At 37.1% G+C, this 16,958-nt stretch overlaps 3 protein-coding genes across 3 annotated transcripts in view; all 3 read left to right on the top strand.

Moving 5' to 3' along the window:
* LOC107587540 (snRNA-activating protein complex subunit 4-like) overlaps positions 1-1,060 on the top strand; it is a 12,336-nt gene extending 11,276 nt beyond the window's left edge. The window contains exons 25-26 of the mRNA XM_016275355.1: positions 124-888; positions 974-1,060. Of these exons, the coding sequence (XP_016130841.1) occupies positions 124-888; positions 974-1,060 (852 nt within the window). The remainder of the gene's footprint in view (positions 1-123; positions 889-973) is intronic.
* LOC107587541 (caspase recruitment domain-containing protein 9-like) lies at positions 40-7,556 on the top strand. The gene is made up of 14 exons (XM_016275356.1): positions 40-888; positions 974-2,172; positions 2,373-2,510; positions 3,494-3,819; positions 4,286-4,473; positions 4,670-4,676; positions 5,242-5,268; positions 5,702-5,827; positions 6,245-6,433; positions 6,628-6,663; positions 6,822-6,870; positions 6,957-7,000; positions 7,078-7,157; positions 7,301-7,556. Exons 2-14 carry the CDS (start codon positions 1,971-1,973, stop codon positions 7,392-7,394), a joined length of 1,506 nt encoding a protein of 501 aa, XP_016130842.1. The 5' UTR covers positions 40-888; positions 974-1,970; the 3' UTR covers positions 7,395-7,556.
* Positions 7,557-8,034: 478 nt separating this feature from the next.
* LOC107587542 (coiled-coil domain-containing protein 180-like) lies at positions 8,035-16,926 on the top strand. Its single transcript, XM_016275357.1, has 25 exons — positions 8,035-8,273; positions 8,418-8,548; positions 8,635-8,714; positions 9,645-9,754; positions 9,901-10,029; positions 10,137-10,247; positions 10,328-10,423; positions 10,508-10,671; positions 10,892-11,011; positions 11,109-11,273; positions 11,335-11,454; positions 11,790-11,961; positions 12,044-12,130; positions 12,218-12,405; positions 12,622-12,686; positions 12,818-12,926; positions 13,144-13,224; positions 13,309-13,378; positions 13,478-13,622; positions 14,132-14,292; positions 14,524-14,661; positions 14,743-14,854; positions 15,423-15,525; positions 15,634-15,775; positions 16,436-16,926. The coding sequence occupies exons 1-25, from the start codon at positions 8,214-8,216 to the stop codon at positions 16,568-16,570; spliced, it is 2,994 nt and encodes a 997-aa protein (XP_016130843.1). The 5' UTR covers positions 8,035-8,213; the 3' UTR covers positions 16,571-16,926.
* Positions 16,927-16,958: the final 32 nt, after the last annotated feature.

The following is a 16,958-nucleotide window of genomic DNA, read 5'->3' on the forward strand; positions in this document are numbered from 1 at the left end:
GTGGCTCCATCCCCTCCGATTGTGTCTCCATCACCTCCGATTGTGGCTCCATCGCCTCCGATTGTGTCTCCATCGCCTCCGATTGTGTCTCCATCAGCTCGGGTTGTGGCTCCACCATCTCAGATTGCGGCACCATCAGCTCGAATTGCAACTCCATCAGTTCAGATTGTGGCTCCATCAGCTCGGGTTGTGGCTCAACCACCTCAGATTGTGGCTCCACCACCTCGGACTGTGGCTCCATCAGCTTGGGTTGTGGCTCAACCACCTCAGATTGCGGCTCCATCAGCTCGAATTGCAGCTCCATCAGTTCAGAATGTGGCTCCACCACCTCGGACTGTGGCTCCATCAGCTCGGATTGTGGCTCCATCAGAAATACCTCAAATCAGAACATTAAGTGAACCATTGCTCCCTATTCCTGACATTCCCTCTGATGTTGTTAGCTTTAATCCTCACTTGATATTCCCTGAGCAGTCACCTGAAGTAGATGACTGGATGAATGGAAAAGGTGGAATTCCACTAACTCATTTAGAGATGTCTTTGCCTTACCTTCCGCCATCTGCCACCAGCATCAAAACACTGACTTCTTTGCTCAAAGTTAAACAATCTCTGCTTGCAGCTGCAGTGAATATCTTGCCAGTTGAGTATCAAAACTATAGAGAGGAAGAAGCTCAAGTAGCTGCCATCCGCAAAATGATTGCCGAAAGGTTTGCCTCAAATCCAGCGTACCAGCTTTTGAAGGCTCGTTTCTTGTCGTGCTTTACTTTACCAGCCCTTTTGGCCACTATAAACCCTTCTGTGAAATATGAGTTGCCCACAGATAACAATGGTGATGAAGATGAGGTCTTGTTATTACAAAAGATTAAAAAAAGGATTCGGCCACCAGCTGCAGTAAGTTGCGCATAACATTGAAGCAGTCTTTGTTTTGTTTGTTAATTAATTTTTTTATAATTTATGCATTTTCCCTATCTTTCAGGGGATTGAGCTTAACACAAATGAAAATGAAGCATCAGCAAAACAGTTCTCAGGAATCAGTACAAAAAGGCAAAGGAGTCGACACTGAGTTACATAAGATTCATCATCTGAATGAGTACCAGTAACTTCAGATTTGGTACAGTTCACGATTCCTGTAGAAATGTGTACCACTAAAAAAAAAATCAAAATTGCAGTTAAAGGGACCAGTCAGATATTCATTGCTCTAATTTTGTTTACTCCATCCATACGTTTTAAGGACATTCAGTATGTGTCCTGACAATTTTTTGGAAATAAAATTATAAATAAACAAGACTCGGTAAGGTTGCACTGAGCTACTATTAAATTATTATATACTTTCGTTACTGCTTTTTGAATATTCTGTAGAAATGTTAAATGTTTTGTCATTGTTTGTTTTTGTGCATTTATATTATAAGCATTTGTATTTTGTTATGCTTTTATATTATGTGATCATAATGTGCAACCCACACCTGAATCTAGAAGTTTGTGAACTTTTAAAAAAAATCATGAATTTATAATAAATTATTTTGTACATTCAATACCACTTAATAAAAGTACATAATTTCTTGGGTTTTTAAACCAAACTCATTTCACATGAGATGAGAACATCCTTAATAGAAGCTGTTGTATTTTACATGAAGCTGAAAGCCTTGCAAGGGAATGCCACAAGTTGAGATCACAGAGACACTGAATATATTAATAACGGTTGACTATATATTTTCTTCAGAAAAGTATGTACTCATTATGTAGTCATCCTGCAACCAAATACCACAGAAAGTGTGTTGCAGCTCAACAATGTATTGTGAAATTGAAAAAAACTGCAACGACAGCTGGAAAAAGGGAACTTATGTCACCACTCAGCTCAGTGAACTTCATTTCCTTTTTGAGTTTACAGACGAGCTGAATGTGTAATGCGCATTTAGCCTTAAAACTGGCAACCAAACAACTATTTTCAAGCTAACAAAGAGCTAGTGTCAGTCATGTTTGATGGCCCAGGGGGTTTTGAGGTGGAGGAGGATGATGAGTGCTGGGCACGGCTGGAAGACTACAGAATGATTCTCATCAAGACCATTGAGCCCTCAAGGATAACACCTTATCTGAGACAGTGTAAAGTGCTGAGCAGTGAGGACGAAGAACAGATCTACAATGACCCCAGTCTGGTTATCAGGCGTAGAAAAGTTGGTAAGTGTTTTTAGGCCACCTAAGGTTCAACTGTTTTCAAACAATAAATATGCAGTAAATACTGTTGAAAGAAATAGTTACTGTATTATCTGAAGCTAGTTACTGTATAATCTGAAGCTTTCTATCTTATTTTCAAAGTATACACGTAGGGGTCTCTAGATATTTATATGGTTCAGGAATGTTTTTTTATTTGCTTATAGGAGTGCTGCTGGACATATTACAAAGAACTGGCCTCAAAGGATATGAGGCATTTCTAGAGAGTTTGGAGCTAGACTACCCAGATGTGTACCGCAAAATCACCGGCAAAGAGCCTGCTAGGGTCTTCTCCGTACTTATTGGTAAGTTGTATATTTTTAATTAAGTATCAGTTGGTTAGTATACTTTTTTAAGATGTTGAACAAAAAATATTTTAGCCACATCTTTTATGCAAATAAAATCTGAAAACTGCTATCATCATAGGCCAAAGGACTTTGTAATATATTGCCACAGGATTTTTAACCATGTCTCTGGAGGGTACTAAAAGAGGTCCTTAGAGAGAATATAAAATGTCATGTTTCCATGTTAATTAATGTTTGTTCATGCAATGTATGGATTCCCAGGCTTTTGACATCTTTATAATTTCATTAATCATTAGCCTTTCATGAACACCCTACAGTTTTCTTTCGCAAACCCCAGTTTGCGAAAACCTTCTGTAATGTAATGTTTAATGCATTTCACGATATTGATAACAATGAATGGAATAGATTATCTTTCTGGTTTTTTTTATCAATATGGTATATAATAATCACATTCAAGTATGTGTAATAAACGAGTTAGGTCAAAAGCTACCCAGCACTGCATACTACACACATTCATACTATACAGAACCTGCTTTTTTTATGATCTGCAAAGTACTGACTCAAAAGAAAGAATGCAATTTTGAATGAATCTGTTGAATGAATGAGTTGAATGAATGATTCAAGGAAGCGCTGTTAAAGACACTCACTTGTTGCAATGCCACCACCTGCTGTAACAGTGTACACTGAAAAATCCCCACCACAAATGTCCAGACTGACAGTCTGTATGGAAAGAGTGATACAAACAGTGCAAATCCCAGCGCTGTTGGAAGGCTGCACTATTAATTCAATTTGAAACAAACTGTTTAATAAAATGTAGTAATACTAAATTACTATTCTAGATTAAAGTTATTATATTGTGTTACAGATAAAAACGTGCTTTTTATACTTAAGGTGCAAGCACAGCTAGAAATGTTGACTGTGATGGTTTCTGTATGCAAACCTCTGGTTTACAGAACTCTCTCTTTCTCTGTCTGTTCACCCAGACACGGCCGGTGAATGTGGCCTCACTCAGTTCCTCATGAGCGAGGTCTCTCGCCTACAGAAGCTCGCACAGGACGAACGGAGGATGCGACTCGAAGTGTCTGCGCAGGCGGCGGAGCAGCTAGACACCATCCGCCAGCTGCAGCTGTGTGAGAGCGAGCTGCACAAACAGCAGGACCGCGTGCAGCGCATCCGAGAGGAGCGCGAGCGCATGTGCGAGGAGGCGCGTAAACTGAGAGACGAGAATTACCGACTGATGCACGACCTGACCCGACTGAGTGAGGACAAGAACTGCGCACTCATGTGTAACAGAGACCTCCAGCTCGAGGTGATCAAGAAAACCTTTCAAAAACATGTCTGGGTTTTAGTTCACCACAAAAGAAATAAGAAATGAACGGTACATTTCTTCACTCTGGTTCCCTCAGCAAGGTCCCAATAGGACCAATTTTTCCATTGGCTTTTGAATCGTTGCAGAAACAACCAACAAAAGTTTATCATTCTTCCACGTTTTATAATCTTAAAGGGTTAGTTCACCCAAAAATTAAAACGGAACCATAAGCTCCAACTTGTTACTGAGTTTTGGCCTACAAAATATGTCATCCCTGTAGCATGTCTATGTCTACAGAAGGGCAAAGTTGAAGAAAGTAGACGATTCGTTTTCTAAAGTATTAGATTATATTATTTTATTTTTGTTCAAATGTAATTTTATGATCTTTTCTCTTTGTTTTTCTCTTTAAATTTGATCTTTTCTCTTTTCATATTTCCTTTTCTCCCTCTTTGATCCTTTCTGTAAGATTGAGAAATTGAAACACAACTTAATGAATGCAGAAAGTGACTCGAAGATCCAACGGAAAAAAACAATAACCTTGAAGAATGCGATGGAGCAGAGGCCAAGTCCTGAGCTGATCTGGCAGATGCAGAGAGAAAATGACCTCCTTACAGCTCGCATACAGGAGCTGGAAAGTGCTTCCAAGGTAAATCAGTCTCATTAGACTACACTAATCAAAATATGAACAAGAATGCCTAATACACGGTACCATTTTTCCCAGTTAATATATTTCTAAAGGTGCTGAAGACATTACATTTTCACCAGATGTCGGTAACATCAAAAAAGTAATCCATACATACAAATAAGTTCAGAAATTAAATAATGTGTCTATTAAAATTGAATGAGACAGGGAAAAAGTACTGAACTACTGAAATGTATTTAATACTTCATACAAAAGGCTTTGTTGGTAATGACAGCTTCAAGACGCCTCCTGTCTGGAGAAACTAGTCGCATGCATTGCTCAGGTGTGATTTTGGCCCATACTTCCACAGAGTCTTCAAATCTTGAAGGTTCCGTGGGCCTCTTCTATGAACTCTGATCTTTAGTTCTTATTTTCTATTAGATTCAAGTCAGTTTATTAGCTAGGCCATTCTAGCAGCTTTATTTTCTTTTTCTGAAACCAGCTGAGAGTTTCCTTGGCTGTGTTTGGGATCATTGTCTTGCTGAAATGTCCACCCTTGTTTCATCTTCATCATCCTGGTACTGTAGGTGTTGGGACTGAACCAGCTAATATTAACTTCCACTGACTAGTGGCAGGATTGCTTTCTATTTACTGATAGATTTCAGCTGGTGTCTCGGCTTTCCATGCTTTTTTGCACCTCCCTTTCTTCATGTGTTCAATACTTTTTCACTGTGTCATTCCATTTTATTACACATAACTTAATTTCTGAACTTACTTGTTTTGTTTTCTTTGTATGTATGGATTACTTGGGTTGTTACCGACATCTGGTGAAAGTTTCACGTCAACAGCACCTTTACAAATATATTTACTGAGGAAAATGGTGACGTGTTCAATACTTATTTTACCCACTGTGTATATATATATATATATATATATATATATATATATGTGTGTTCAATACTTTTTCACTGTGTCATTCCATTTTATTACACATAACTTAATTTCTGAACTTACTTGTTTTGTTTTCTTTGTATGTATGGATTACTTGGGTTGTTACCGACATCTGGTGAAAGTTTCACGTCAACAGCACCTTTACAAATATATTTACTGAGGAAAATGGTGACGTGTTCAATACTTATTTTACCCACTGTGTATATATATATATATATATATATATATATATATATGTGCGTGCATGTGTGTGTGTATGTAGAATGTATGTATATATTTTTTTTATATAATTCTGTTTTTAAATTTAAGTATCGAGAGGAGAAGGATGAGTTAGAACTGAAGTGCATAATGCTAAAAAAGGACTCGAAAATGTACCGTGACCGAATGGAAGACATTCTGAAGCAGCTGGAAGAAGTCATCAAAGAAAGAGACAAGGTACCTTACTTTCCTCTTTGCATGACAAAGCATATAGCAACATAATGTGGTACATTTTATGGTCATTTTACATTAGATCAGAAATGCACAAACACAAAGTTGCCCTGTGACATCTTTTGATTTGTCCCACAATCCATATCACAAACATGGCATTAAAGCATATCTTCATTTGTAACTTATCTTTTTGTTTTTAACATATTTTATTTTTGCACTGAAATGTAGAAAATATAAATGTGATTAAGAAGTTTACATTTGAATATAATATAGTTGGATATAATTTGGCCCACAGCCCTCAAACTAGTTTGGTCACATCTGCATCAGATAAAGAAATGCCAATCTTTATTGAGATTTATTCAATGTATCTTTTGTATGTATCACATTAACCACAACAGTTGTATGGCACTGCCCTTTTAATAGGCTATTTGTACAAGAGAGGAGTACCATTTGGAGAACTCAAAAAATCTCCAAGACAAAGACCAGTACCGCAAACAGATCCGGGAGATGGGAGAGCGTTATGATGAACTTCAAGTCCATTTGTTTCGAACTCAAGGAGACGTTCTTGCTCTTCAGTCAAAGCTTCGCAAACAGAAAAACCCAATTCAAATGGTATGTACACTTGAAATGTATACTACACAGAGTGAGTGTGACGTGTGAATGGAATAGATGAGTCATTATTTAGTTCAAGTGCTTCCTGTTGTATCACTCTGATGTAAGCACATTATCTTTAGGCACAAAATGCATGATCACAGGGTAATGGTTTATAATGAATAGTATTTGTTATGATGTGTTTGATTCCTCAGAACTCAGAAGAAAGCTCCTTGCTGAGTTCATTTGAGGTAATTTTATATAACTCTCTATTAAACATTTAAATGCAAACACTTCAGAAATAAGATATTTCTGTTGTCTTTCTCATCTTAAAGTGGCATTGTTCTCCACAGCATTTGGTTTGTATTCTTTTTAGTCATCAACAGGGTTGCTTGCATTTTGTCCACAGATGAAAAGTCAGACTAGTGAGGAGGAGTCCAGGGAAAGGGGTGAAAAGGGTAACGTTCTCCGATTTTCTCCATCAGATCTCGTGCAAAAAAGATTATTCTTGTTTTTTAAACATTGTTCCTGTTTCCTCGCACAGATATGAGTGAAGGGTCACAGAGCCAGACATCTGGAGAGTACAATGTAGGTATCTTTGTTGTGGATGCTTATTCATACAGTGATAGTGGCTTCATTTTTTAATGCATATTTCATGTTTGCAGTATTCAGAGAGGATGTTCTCTGAGGAGGGCATATCAGCTAACTGCAGACTTAAAGGAAAATGCAACTTTCACTATAGGAGGTTGGTTTTTTATTTTTATTTTTTCATAACAACAATTTAACCATTGGAATTAACCATTGAAGCAGAGCTACGAATATATTTCAGATATTAATGTAATGGAATGATTTGTTTCTAAGCAATACTCCTAATGTGGTCTTGGACAGGAAACGTGCTTTAAGAACCAAAAAATTCACAGACAAAGAGAGTGTGCAGTGCATACTGGACAACACTACTGGGAGTGATACGGACGGGATGTGACATACAGCTTTGGACAAGGAGACGAAATGTGGCCTTTGAAGGCATATTAAAATGTTCTGCATCCAGTGACCCATAAAACCTGATTAACATCATATCAATATCATAGTGTTCACTGTTAAAGTATGTCCAGTCAATCACTTGTCATGAGTCTGATCTGACAATTTTTCTGTTGTCTATTAATATATAATATAATAAATATAAAATATATTTTTATGTATATCTTGTTCTGTTGAGCAAAAACTGGAAATGTTTGAATAATTTTTTTTTATACCCAAGTCATTACAGTATGTGCAGAAACTATGATGTCAATGATTTTTAAAAATGAATTTACCCTAAAAATATGCACTGTATATGAATATATGAACGTTTCTCATATAAGGGCATGAATGATACTATATGAAACGATGTGAATGGGATATTCTAATTATTTTCTATTAACTTTTTGGTGAAATTATATATATATAACTGTTTTGTTGTCAACGGAAAAATAAAAAAAATGTTTGACTAAATATGTACGAATTTTCTTTTACTACGTTTGAATGAAAAATTGATTGGACCGAACACACTTGACCTCGCCGTTGGTTGGACTTTTTTACTTCACCGGCGTCACCTGTGTGGCTGCCATAGCAACAAGAAAACGCTGAGTGAAGGCCTGAGTGAACGCTTCCATGAGTTAAGAACACCGTAATTTGTGTTTGCATAATACGCAGATAATTGTATTGAAAACTCTTATAATGGACCAGCCGTACTATAACTTAGCACTGATTTCGATATAGTTTTATTTTGACTGAAAAATAAGCATATTATTCCGTAGCTACAATGGCCGACACCCGTGTGCTTCCCAGTGGTAAAGTTTACCGGCAGATGTTTGACGCTCAGGTAATATTATTCGTAGTGTCTGAACGATAAATGTGCGTTTTTACATATTGTTGATGTTTGTAATATTGCGGATAATTTTGGATGCAAAATCCTGGCCTGAAGGCAGCTGTGGGCGTATGTTGATGTGTTCGTGTTCGTGGTCAGGTTCAGCTGTCTCTGGCTCTCTTTGACTCGCGGAGGAAGCGCGTCGAGGATGAGGGCGACGGTCTGCTCAGTGGAGACGCGGCGGACTCCGCATCACAGCAGCTCAATGGGACGATCAACATCGCCACACGGTAAGATGCTGCTGCTGCTGCTCAAGATACGAATTTAATTTGAATTTAAAGACGTTACTACTCATTAAAAGTTCCCTGTTTGATAGGAACACACTTTACTCTGGTGGTGAAAGAAATGAGGACCAGGATGATAGTGAGGAGGTTTGGGGTCTTCCAGACACTGTTGGTGAGAACTTAGTGATAACTGTTTGCAACATAGAGTCTTTTCTTTTCTTTTCTTTTCTTCATGGCATTTTTGTTACAGTGTAATCACACCAATAAGTACCGAGTAATAATAATGCATGTTAACAGCATGTACTTACTATATAGGTTATAGGATTAGGGTTAGTTGCTTGTAATTATAAATAATTTACTCTTAGTAATAGTGCATGAAACATGTCGTGTAACAAGGACACCATAAAATAAAGTGTTACCTGTACATCCAAACATAGGAATAGGAGACAATAAATGTTTGTAATACATGTTCTCTTTTTGAAAAGCAAGATATCTTTAAATGTTTTTGAATGAAGTCTCTTATGCGCACCAAGGCTGCATTTATTTGTTCAAAAAACAGTAATATTGTAAAATATTATTAACAAAGCTGAATTTTCAGCAGCCGTTACTCCAGTCTTCAGCATCACATAAATCGCTCTAATATGAATCGTTCTAATTTCCTAGGCCAACAACAGACTAACACATCTTAATATCAATTAGAAAACAGTTGTTGCTGCTTAATATTTTTGTTGAAACCATAATAGTTTTTTTTCAGGATTGTTAGATGAATAGAAAGTTCAAAAGAACAGCATTTATTTAAAATGATTTGTAACATTATGAATGTCTTTACTGTCAGTGTGTCCTTGCTACTTAAGTGTTTATTAAAAAAAATTATAATAATAAAAAATCTTACTGACCCCAAAGTTTTATATGGTAGTGTAAGCAAAATAAACATTTGTTCAACCAGCATTTGTTAATTTTCAGTCAAAGAAACTATATAAGACATATAAACTCATAATAAGGCATGTTTGCCAAATTTCTTTTCAATAATAATAAATATATTGTATAATATAAAATTGACAATGAAAAAAATCAATCTATTGTGATTCTGTTTTGTCTGGAGTTCCAGAGAAAAAAACCTCAGACATCATTGATCGTCTTGCAGAGAAAAGGCGAAGGGATCACAACGAAGCTGTTTGTCAGTTGCAGACAGAACTCTCCAGCATCAGTGTGGTACACACATCTATATATGTAGTGCCAAAATGTGTTTATTCTTATGTAGAGTCCAGTTAATCTATTGTCCATCTACAGTTTAATCACTATGCCATGCTAATTATATCTCTCAAAGGTGCCTTATATCGTGATATTTCTGCGTCTAGGGTTTTGAACCATTATTCAGACAGACAGGAAAGGATATCCTTCTCAGATTGTCAGAGCATAATGACAATATTGAAAACCTTATGCAAAAGATTGAAAACATCTCTGATTTGACAGCACACAGCTATCAGGTGAGGACCAAATGTCGTATACAATACTTGCAATTTGTCAAATTCAGTATTTGTAAGTAAATGAGTTTAGGATCACTCAAGTGTTATTCATCCTTTGTCTTATAAAGGACATGCATGACATCTGGAACAAAGTCTGCTATGAATCTTCCTTGAAAAGAAAGTGGATTAAAGAGCTAGATGAGATATATGCCAAATATGAATCTGAGAGAAAAGCTATGGTATGTGGTCTATATTATGTAAAGCATATGTTCCCAGAGTCAGTAGAGTAGTACACTGCCTATTTGCCCCTCTTTCCTAGATTTCAGCATTATTGAGAAAGTCCACCACAAAACTGGAGAAAATCAGTTATTTGATGCCATGTGATGTCCACAGACTGATTGACAGTGAAGCAATGGTAGTTTATTCCACATGACAAATACGTATTTGTATGTTTTCAGTAGTTTTTTTTTCTTTCATCAAGAATCCATGTTTTCCACAGATGATAAACCAAGCTCTGCTAGCAAATCGACGTGCTTTGGCCAAACTGTGCTTGAATTTGATGGAGAAACATTTGCAGATGGACATTTTCCAAAGGCTGAGATGGGAGGAAAAGCTCCAAGATTGGAAACAAATAAAACTTAATGACGCAGTTACCCGGTTCAGGTAGGTCTGATGTTACAAAATTGTGAAAATTCCCTTGACAGAAAAAGAATGCCATACTGTTTACCAACAAAGTGCATGATCTGTCTGATGAAAATAGTTGGCAAAGGGAGTTTTGCTGGTTACGATAGTTAAGAATCCTACCAGGGCCATCGGAATATCGTACAGGGGAATGATATTATCTAAAATACAACATATACCCATATTTATGTTCTTCCTGCAGAGACGTTATTAACAGCCCTCACATTCAGAGCCCTAAAAACATTCAAGATACTCTGAGCACTTTGAAGTCAGATCAGAAAACAGAGAGAGATAAACGCATCCAAACGCTGGAGATGATTAGGTGAGAAATGAAACACTGATTTCTAGTCTTGCACGCCATTTCCTCAGTGAATGTTAGTTAACGTAACATTTACTTACATTTTCTGCTCCATATCAAGAGACATGAAGCCTCCAGGAATCTCAAAGTCATCAGTTGCAGAGTGGTATTCAGCACTGTCTGTCATCAATGAGCAAATAGGTCAGAAAATGTGGTTCTCATTACAGTCAAAGGGAGTTTTGCTGGTTACGATAGTTAAGAATCCTACCAGGGCCATCGGAATATCGTACAGGGGAATGATATTATCTAAAATACAACATATACCCATATTTATGTTCTTCCTGCAGAGACGTTATTAACAGCCCTCACATTCAGAGCCCTAAAAACATTCAAGATACTCTGAGCACTTTGAAGTCAGATCAGAAAACAGAGAGAGATAAACGCATCCAAACGCTGGAGATGATTAGGTGAGAAATGAAACACTGATTTCTAGTCTTGCACGCCATTTCCTCAGTGAATGTTAGTTAACGTAACATTTACTTACATTTTCTGCTCCATATCAAGAGACATGAAGCCTCCAGGAATCTCAAAGTCATCAGTTGCAGAGTGGTATTCAGCACTGTCTGTCATCAATGAGCAAATAGGTCAGAAAATGTGGTTCTCATTACAGTAATCCAGCATTATAAAATGGTAATATGTGATCCTGGACCACAAAACCAGTCTTAAGTCGCTGGGGTATATTTTGTAGCAATTGTATGGGTCAAAATTATTGATTTTTTTTTTTAATGCCAAAAATCATTAGGATATTAACTTCTTTCATTTCCTTCCCTCTGTCTGCTGTTCATAATATGTTGAATTTGTATTTGTCTGCTCAGGCTTTTAAGAGTAACATGCAGAAAAAGGCGATTGACAGCATGCTGAGTAATTTAAAGGAAATGAATGCTGACTATGACCAACCCAGGTCCAATAAGAAGGTAAATGCCCTAATACATGATTAGAATCACTTTTATGACATTATAATACTGGTCTACAGAAAACGTTATTGTTGTATTGTAGATTGTAACCATAGTGGAGATAAGCAGTTTAACAACTTCTTTGATGGAGGAACTAAAGAAGAGGTGTCAGTACCTTGACTGCTTCTTGGTATGGCATTACACATTCTGATGCTATAGGCATATTGAAATGTAATCCCTATAGAAATGGATGATAATAGTTTGATATATTTTATAGGATGCCTCTATGGCTGTTCCCCGACCACAGACTCCACTTCAGGGGGCTTTTGCAGTTGCAGCTCGCCCTAGGTCCCGTATACAGGAAAAAACAGGCAGTCCAGATGGAGACGGCCTGCTCCATCCTAGCCGCATCGGAGTGTCCTTCCTGGATGATGCGGCGGTGGGGGTTATCAAAGGCCTGCTCAAGTTAGTGTTCACCAACATTGTTGACATAAGTGACTCAATTCCACTGAAGTGATTCAATTTTTCATTCAGTTCATTTGTGTCATTAGTTCTGTTTTGGGCGACTATTTGTAATGCTCTCAAACAGGAACACGTGACGTCTAGGTAAAATGAAAACTAAAAAAATGAGGAAATAAACTACTTCTCATGACATACATAATGTCTGTTTCCTGCTAACAGGGTAGGCAAATCACAAGACCTCAAGGAGGCAAACTTTGACCCAATAGAAAGACGCTCTTCAGCAGGTTGGATTGTTTATGTGTCCTCATCATTTACAGTAATACGGTTGTTGTGGTGTTATTAGTTTGCCTTTTTACACTCATCTGTGCCTAGATTTTGTGGTTTCTTTGAAATATTGTAAATTCTTCGCCTTCAGCAAGGTTAAACTCCCCTCTTGGATCAGATTGGAGGTCAGGAAAGAGCCCAAGTCAGTCTGGAATAGAGACTCTGCGCAGAAAGTCAGTGGAGTCAATGACCACCCAAAGGTTTGACATTTCAAATATGACAAGAGAGAAAGAAATTTAGGAAATACCATTAGAGAAGTGGCTGTGTCTCTCCTCTGGTGGTAATGTAGTAATATAGTATTCTATATTATTCTCTGTGTAATCTGAGCACATAGAAAACGAGCTGTAATAGATAGCATATAAAATGGACATTTATGATACAAAATGTTTTATAATTTCTTTGAAACATTTCTGTCAGTTTAAGGAGATTCTCCAAACCCAATCGCTTTGATAAGAAGTTCCTTATTTTTGGCTCAAAACCTGAAGAGCAGCAGGACAGGTCAGTGCATTTGCTGGCTGTTATTTTATAACTTTTTATTTTCATGTTAATTTAATATTCACTGAATATTTTTGCATTTCTCAGTGTTCCATTTAAAGCCTCGATCACCAGTATTCTGTGGAAAGCCAATGATATTCTCCTCTTGGTGGCAGAGGTACTATGAAAAAATATTAAGAAAGTCAATCTGGTTTATGTAAATAAGATGTTAAAGCAATTGATTTTGGACTGAGTTACCTGTATGTGTCACCATCAGGAGTTCTATAAGAAGAAAGAGCGCCGCTCTATCACTCGGCCTGAGCAACTGCAGGAGACATTTGATCAGTGTGCAGAGGAGATGCACAAAAGACTTCTTATCTACCAGAGCCAGTCACATGATTACCACAACAGCTGTCTGCAAGGTTAACCCATGAGATATTGTCCAAAATGTTACTTACAAAAATAGGCAAAAAAAGTTGACCAGTTACAATGCAATATGCATTTATTATCAGTTTGATGACACTATTCACTTAAGTCTGACGTCAAAGGTCACTGTTTCTGCCATCATTTACTCACCCTCAAGTTGATCCAAACCTGTATGATTTTTTTTTCTTCTGCTGAACACAAAAGAAGATATTTTGAAAAATGTGGGTAGCACCAAACAGTTTATGGACCCCATTGACATCCGTAGTATTTTTGTCATATTATGAATGTCAGTGGGGACCAGCAACTGTTCTTCAAAATATCTTCTTTTTTGTTTAACAGAAGAAAAATACTCATACAGGTTTGGAAAATACAATGTTTTGAAATATCAGTACCATAGGATGCCTTGCAACCCTGTAATAATAACAATAACAGAGATCTGATTACAAGACAAAACAATGGGCATTTCTAATTTTTATGACAATAAGTGATACTTTTCACTCTGTAGAATTTCAGCTGCAGTTGAAGACCATTGAAGAGTTTTTGTGCAGCGTACCAGAGAAGCTGTTTTCTAAACTAAGAGAACAATACCTTGAGGAGCTGACGCAAAACATGAAAGATATTCAACACCAGTTTCAACTAGCTCAGCAGCAGCGTGAACAAAAGAGGGTATGTGAACAAATGCAGAACAAAGGTGAGAGCAGAGGAAATTATTCTATCATCCTGTCCTATCGAGTTCCTCCCATGTAGTCACTCTGAGGAAGAAGGCTTTAAACTGTCACAGTGAAAGAGTACTATTATCTACTTCAGATATTTGCAAAGTATTGCACACATGAACCTGTAGCTATTCATAAAGAATAGATCACCAGGTTTGTCCTATTTTGTGGCCTGCTGTCATAGAGGGAGCACAGTGGTCAGTTGAGTGTGCGTCTGAGCCATCCGGCCTGTGAGACAGAACTGAAGCAACTGGTGCTGGCTGAGGAGGAGAGACAGACAAAGCAGAAACAAGCCATCCAGAATACCAGACAGGAAGTTCAGGTCACAGACTTGGTGCTTTAACTCAAGAAATTTGTTTTAAAAATCACAAAAGTTCAACTTGGTCTTCTTGTTTCTGGACAGGCCTGTGCGCTCAAAAATGCAGAAGAATTTGTCACTGCTCTTGCCAGGTTGGCAGAGACCTTACTCTTCCAATTCGATAACCTCATAACCATTCATGAGGTTCAAGTGGGATGTAAGTTTATGAATTAATGGATGGAAATGTAGATGTGCTACAGCAAAGGTTTGATATGGTTACGATCAGTGTTGGTGTTGTCGCATTATAAGCAATATGAATATAATTATAGGCAATAGGTTATCAGATTTTTTTAATGCAAGTGTTTGCTGAAAAAAGAAGTATTAGTATATGTTGAACATATATGCACAATTTATGCACAATTTTATTGCATTGTTTTTCCGTGTGAATAGGTCTCTCAGGCATGTTATCAGCTAAGGACAAAAAAAAAAAAAGAAGGAACCTGTATTTCCCTATGCAATATGGCTATAAAATTATAATAATCATAAAGCTTTTATTTTGACGGGAAACTGCAATGAGACTTTTCTTTTGTTGACAGATTTATAAATGTGGGAAAAAAACTTTTTAAAAACCATACTTTCCATAAAAAGTAATAATGAAACTGGTTATTTTTATTACGAGTCACACAATAGTGCAACACGTTACTTACAAAGACAATGTTCTGTAACACTCCTTACAATAATCATTCATTTACTGACTCAAACGTGAATGTCCTTTGGAAAAGCAGATGCTGAACAAAAGAAAGCGAATATTACTACACTCATCCGCCAAACACAAACTGACCTTCTACTGGAAGACAAGAGCAATACTCTGATGCAGAAAGGCAGCAGGTGTGGAAATATTGTACTCAAAATAGATGTCTTTCAAACACCATTTCTTTAAATTTTATATGGGACATTATGAATGTTAAATGCTGAATTGCATGTGTTGTTTTGTAGAACATGGTCAGGCATTTGTTATTTTGGATCCACTGATGGCAGCTCATTTCATAAACAATCTCAGGAAACGGCCACCATCACAACTGCTAAAACCACACTAGGGCATCTTAAGGCCATTGAGGAGCGAGACGCAGTGCATGAGGCAAGTTCATTTCAGATGAGTTGGATATAGCATTTGTTCTTGTCTAAACGTGCCTGATAAGCGCATGAAACAGACTTTTGTGCTTAGTACAATAGGACCAACATACAACAGCTGTAAATGAGCTTTATGTACTAGCCTTTACAACAGTATCTAACTATATTGGAGCTGTAAAGTACCTACAGATCAAATGAGGCTGCGACAGATGCTAGTTCATCCATTCAGAGGCCTGACACATCATGCATTAATAATTTGCAAGCTGTAGCTTTTTTGGTTTTAATTTTGGATTGCACCTAAAGACCTGCAGGTTGAATTTTAAAGGCATAGTTCATCCAAAAATAAAAATTGTCATAATTTACTCACCCTCAAGTTGTTCCAAACCTGTATGAATGTCTTTACTCTGTTGAACACAAAATAAGTTATTTTTAAGAATGTTGGTGACCAAACAGTTGACAGTAGCCACTGACTTCCATAGTATTTTTTTTTTCCATACTATGGGAGTCAATGGCTACCATAAACTGTAAAAAGAAAGGAACTCATACAGGTTTGGAACAACTTGAGTAAATGATGACAATTTTCATTTTTGGATGAACTAAAGAATACGAACATACGTAAATATATATTTTTAGTGTTCATCTTTTGCAACTGTTAATCTTCCCCCAGCACTATGGGCAGAGGGTTCAGGAGGAGCTGTTCAAAGCCCAGCGAGAGTGTGACGCTCAGGAAAGACAGCTGCAGCTGTGGAATGACCACTGGCAGAGTCAGCTAAAAACCCTCGCTTCACTCAACTCTGAATGACCGTGAGACATTTATGAACACTGACAATATAAGCAGAGGCATTAAACACCCTCAAAGAGAAGGGACACTACATGGACTTGTCTTTCAACTGTGCTAACTCAACATTTACACGCTAATCTGTTCCATGTTGTTGGATTCATGCAAGGATTAAAATAATGGCTGCTATGAATAGGCTAATACAAAGTTTGATGATATAAAAAATGTTTATTCCATATTTTCAAGTTTAATTGGTTAGTGTTGTGCAAGGATTAAATAAAAGCAAATTCTAATAAATGCAACCCATCTTATTAGTTTTACAAGTCTCTAAAACAATACAATAAAATTGCCATACAAACAGAATAATATGTGACCCTGGACCACAAGTGTCTTAAGTGTCAATTTTTCGAAA

The sequence above is a fragment of the Sinocyclocheilus grahami genome, unplaced genomic scaffold, assembly GCF_001515645.1.
Source record: "Sinocyclocheilus grahami isolate Dianchi unplaced genomic scaffold, SAMN03320097.WGS_v1.1 scaffold93.1, whole genome shotgun sequence".
Classification (NCBI taxonomy): Eukaryota; Metazoa; Chordata; class Actinopteri; order Cypriniformes; family Cyprinidae; genus Sinocyclocheilus; species Sinocyclocheilus grahami.

Excerpts from the sequence above, each read along its gene's own strand:
- LOC107587541 (XM_016275356.1), top strand. The coding sequence starts at position 1,971 with ATGTTTGATGGCCCAGGGGGTTTTGAGGTGGAGGAGGATGATGAGTGC. Across the intron at positions 6,871-6,956 it reads CAGGGAAAGGGGTGAAAAGG|ATATGAGTGAAGGGTCACAG; the intron begins GTAACGTTCTCC and ends TTCCTCGCACAG. Across the intron at positions 7,001-7,077 it reads AGACATCTGGAGAGTACAAT|TATTCAGAGAGGATGTTCTC; the intron begins GTAGGTATCTTT and ends TCATGTTTGCAG.
- LOC107587542 (XM_016275357.1), top strand. The coding sequence starts at position 8,214 with ATGGCCGACACCCGTGTGCTTCCCAGTGGTAAAGTTTACCGGCAGATG. Across the intron at positions 10,424-10,507 it reads TGATTGACAGTGAAGCAATG|ATGATAAACCAAGCTCTGCT; the intron begins GTAGTTTATTCC and ends TGTTTTCCACAG. Across the intron at positions 12,927-13,143 it reads GAGTCAATGACCACCCAAAG|TTTAAGGAGATTCTCCAAAC; the intron begins GTTTGACATTTC and ends CATTTCTGTCAG.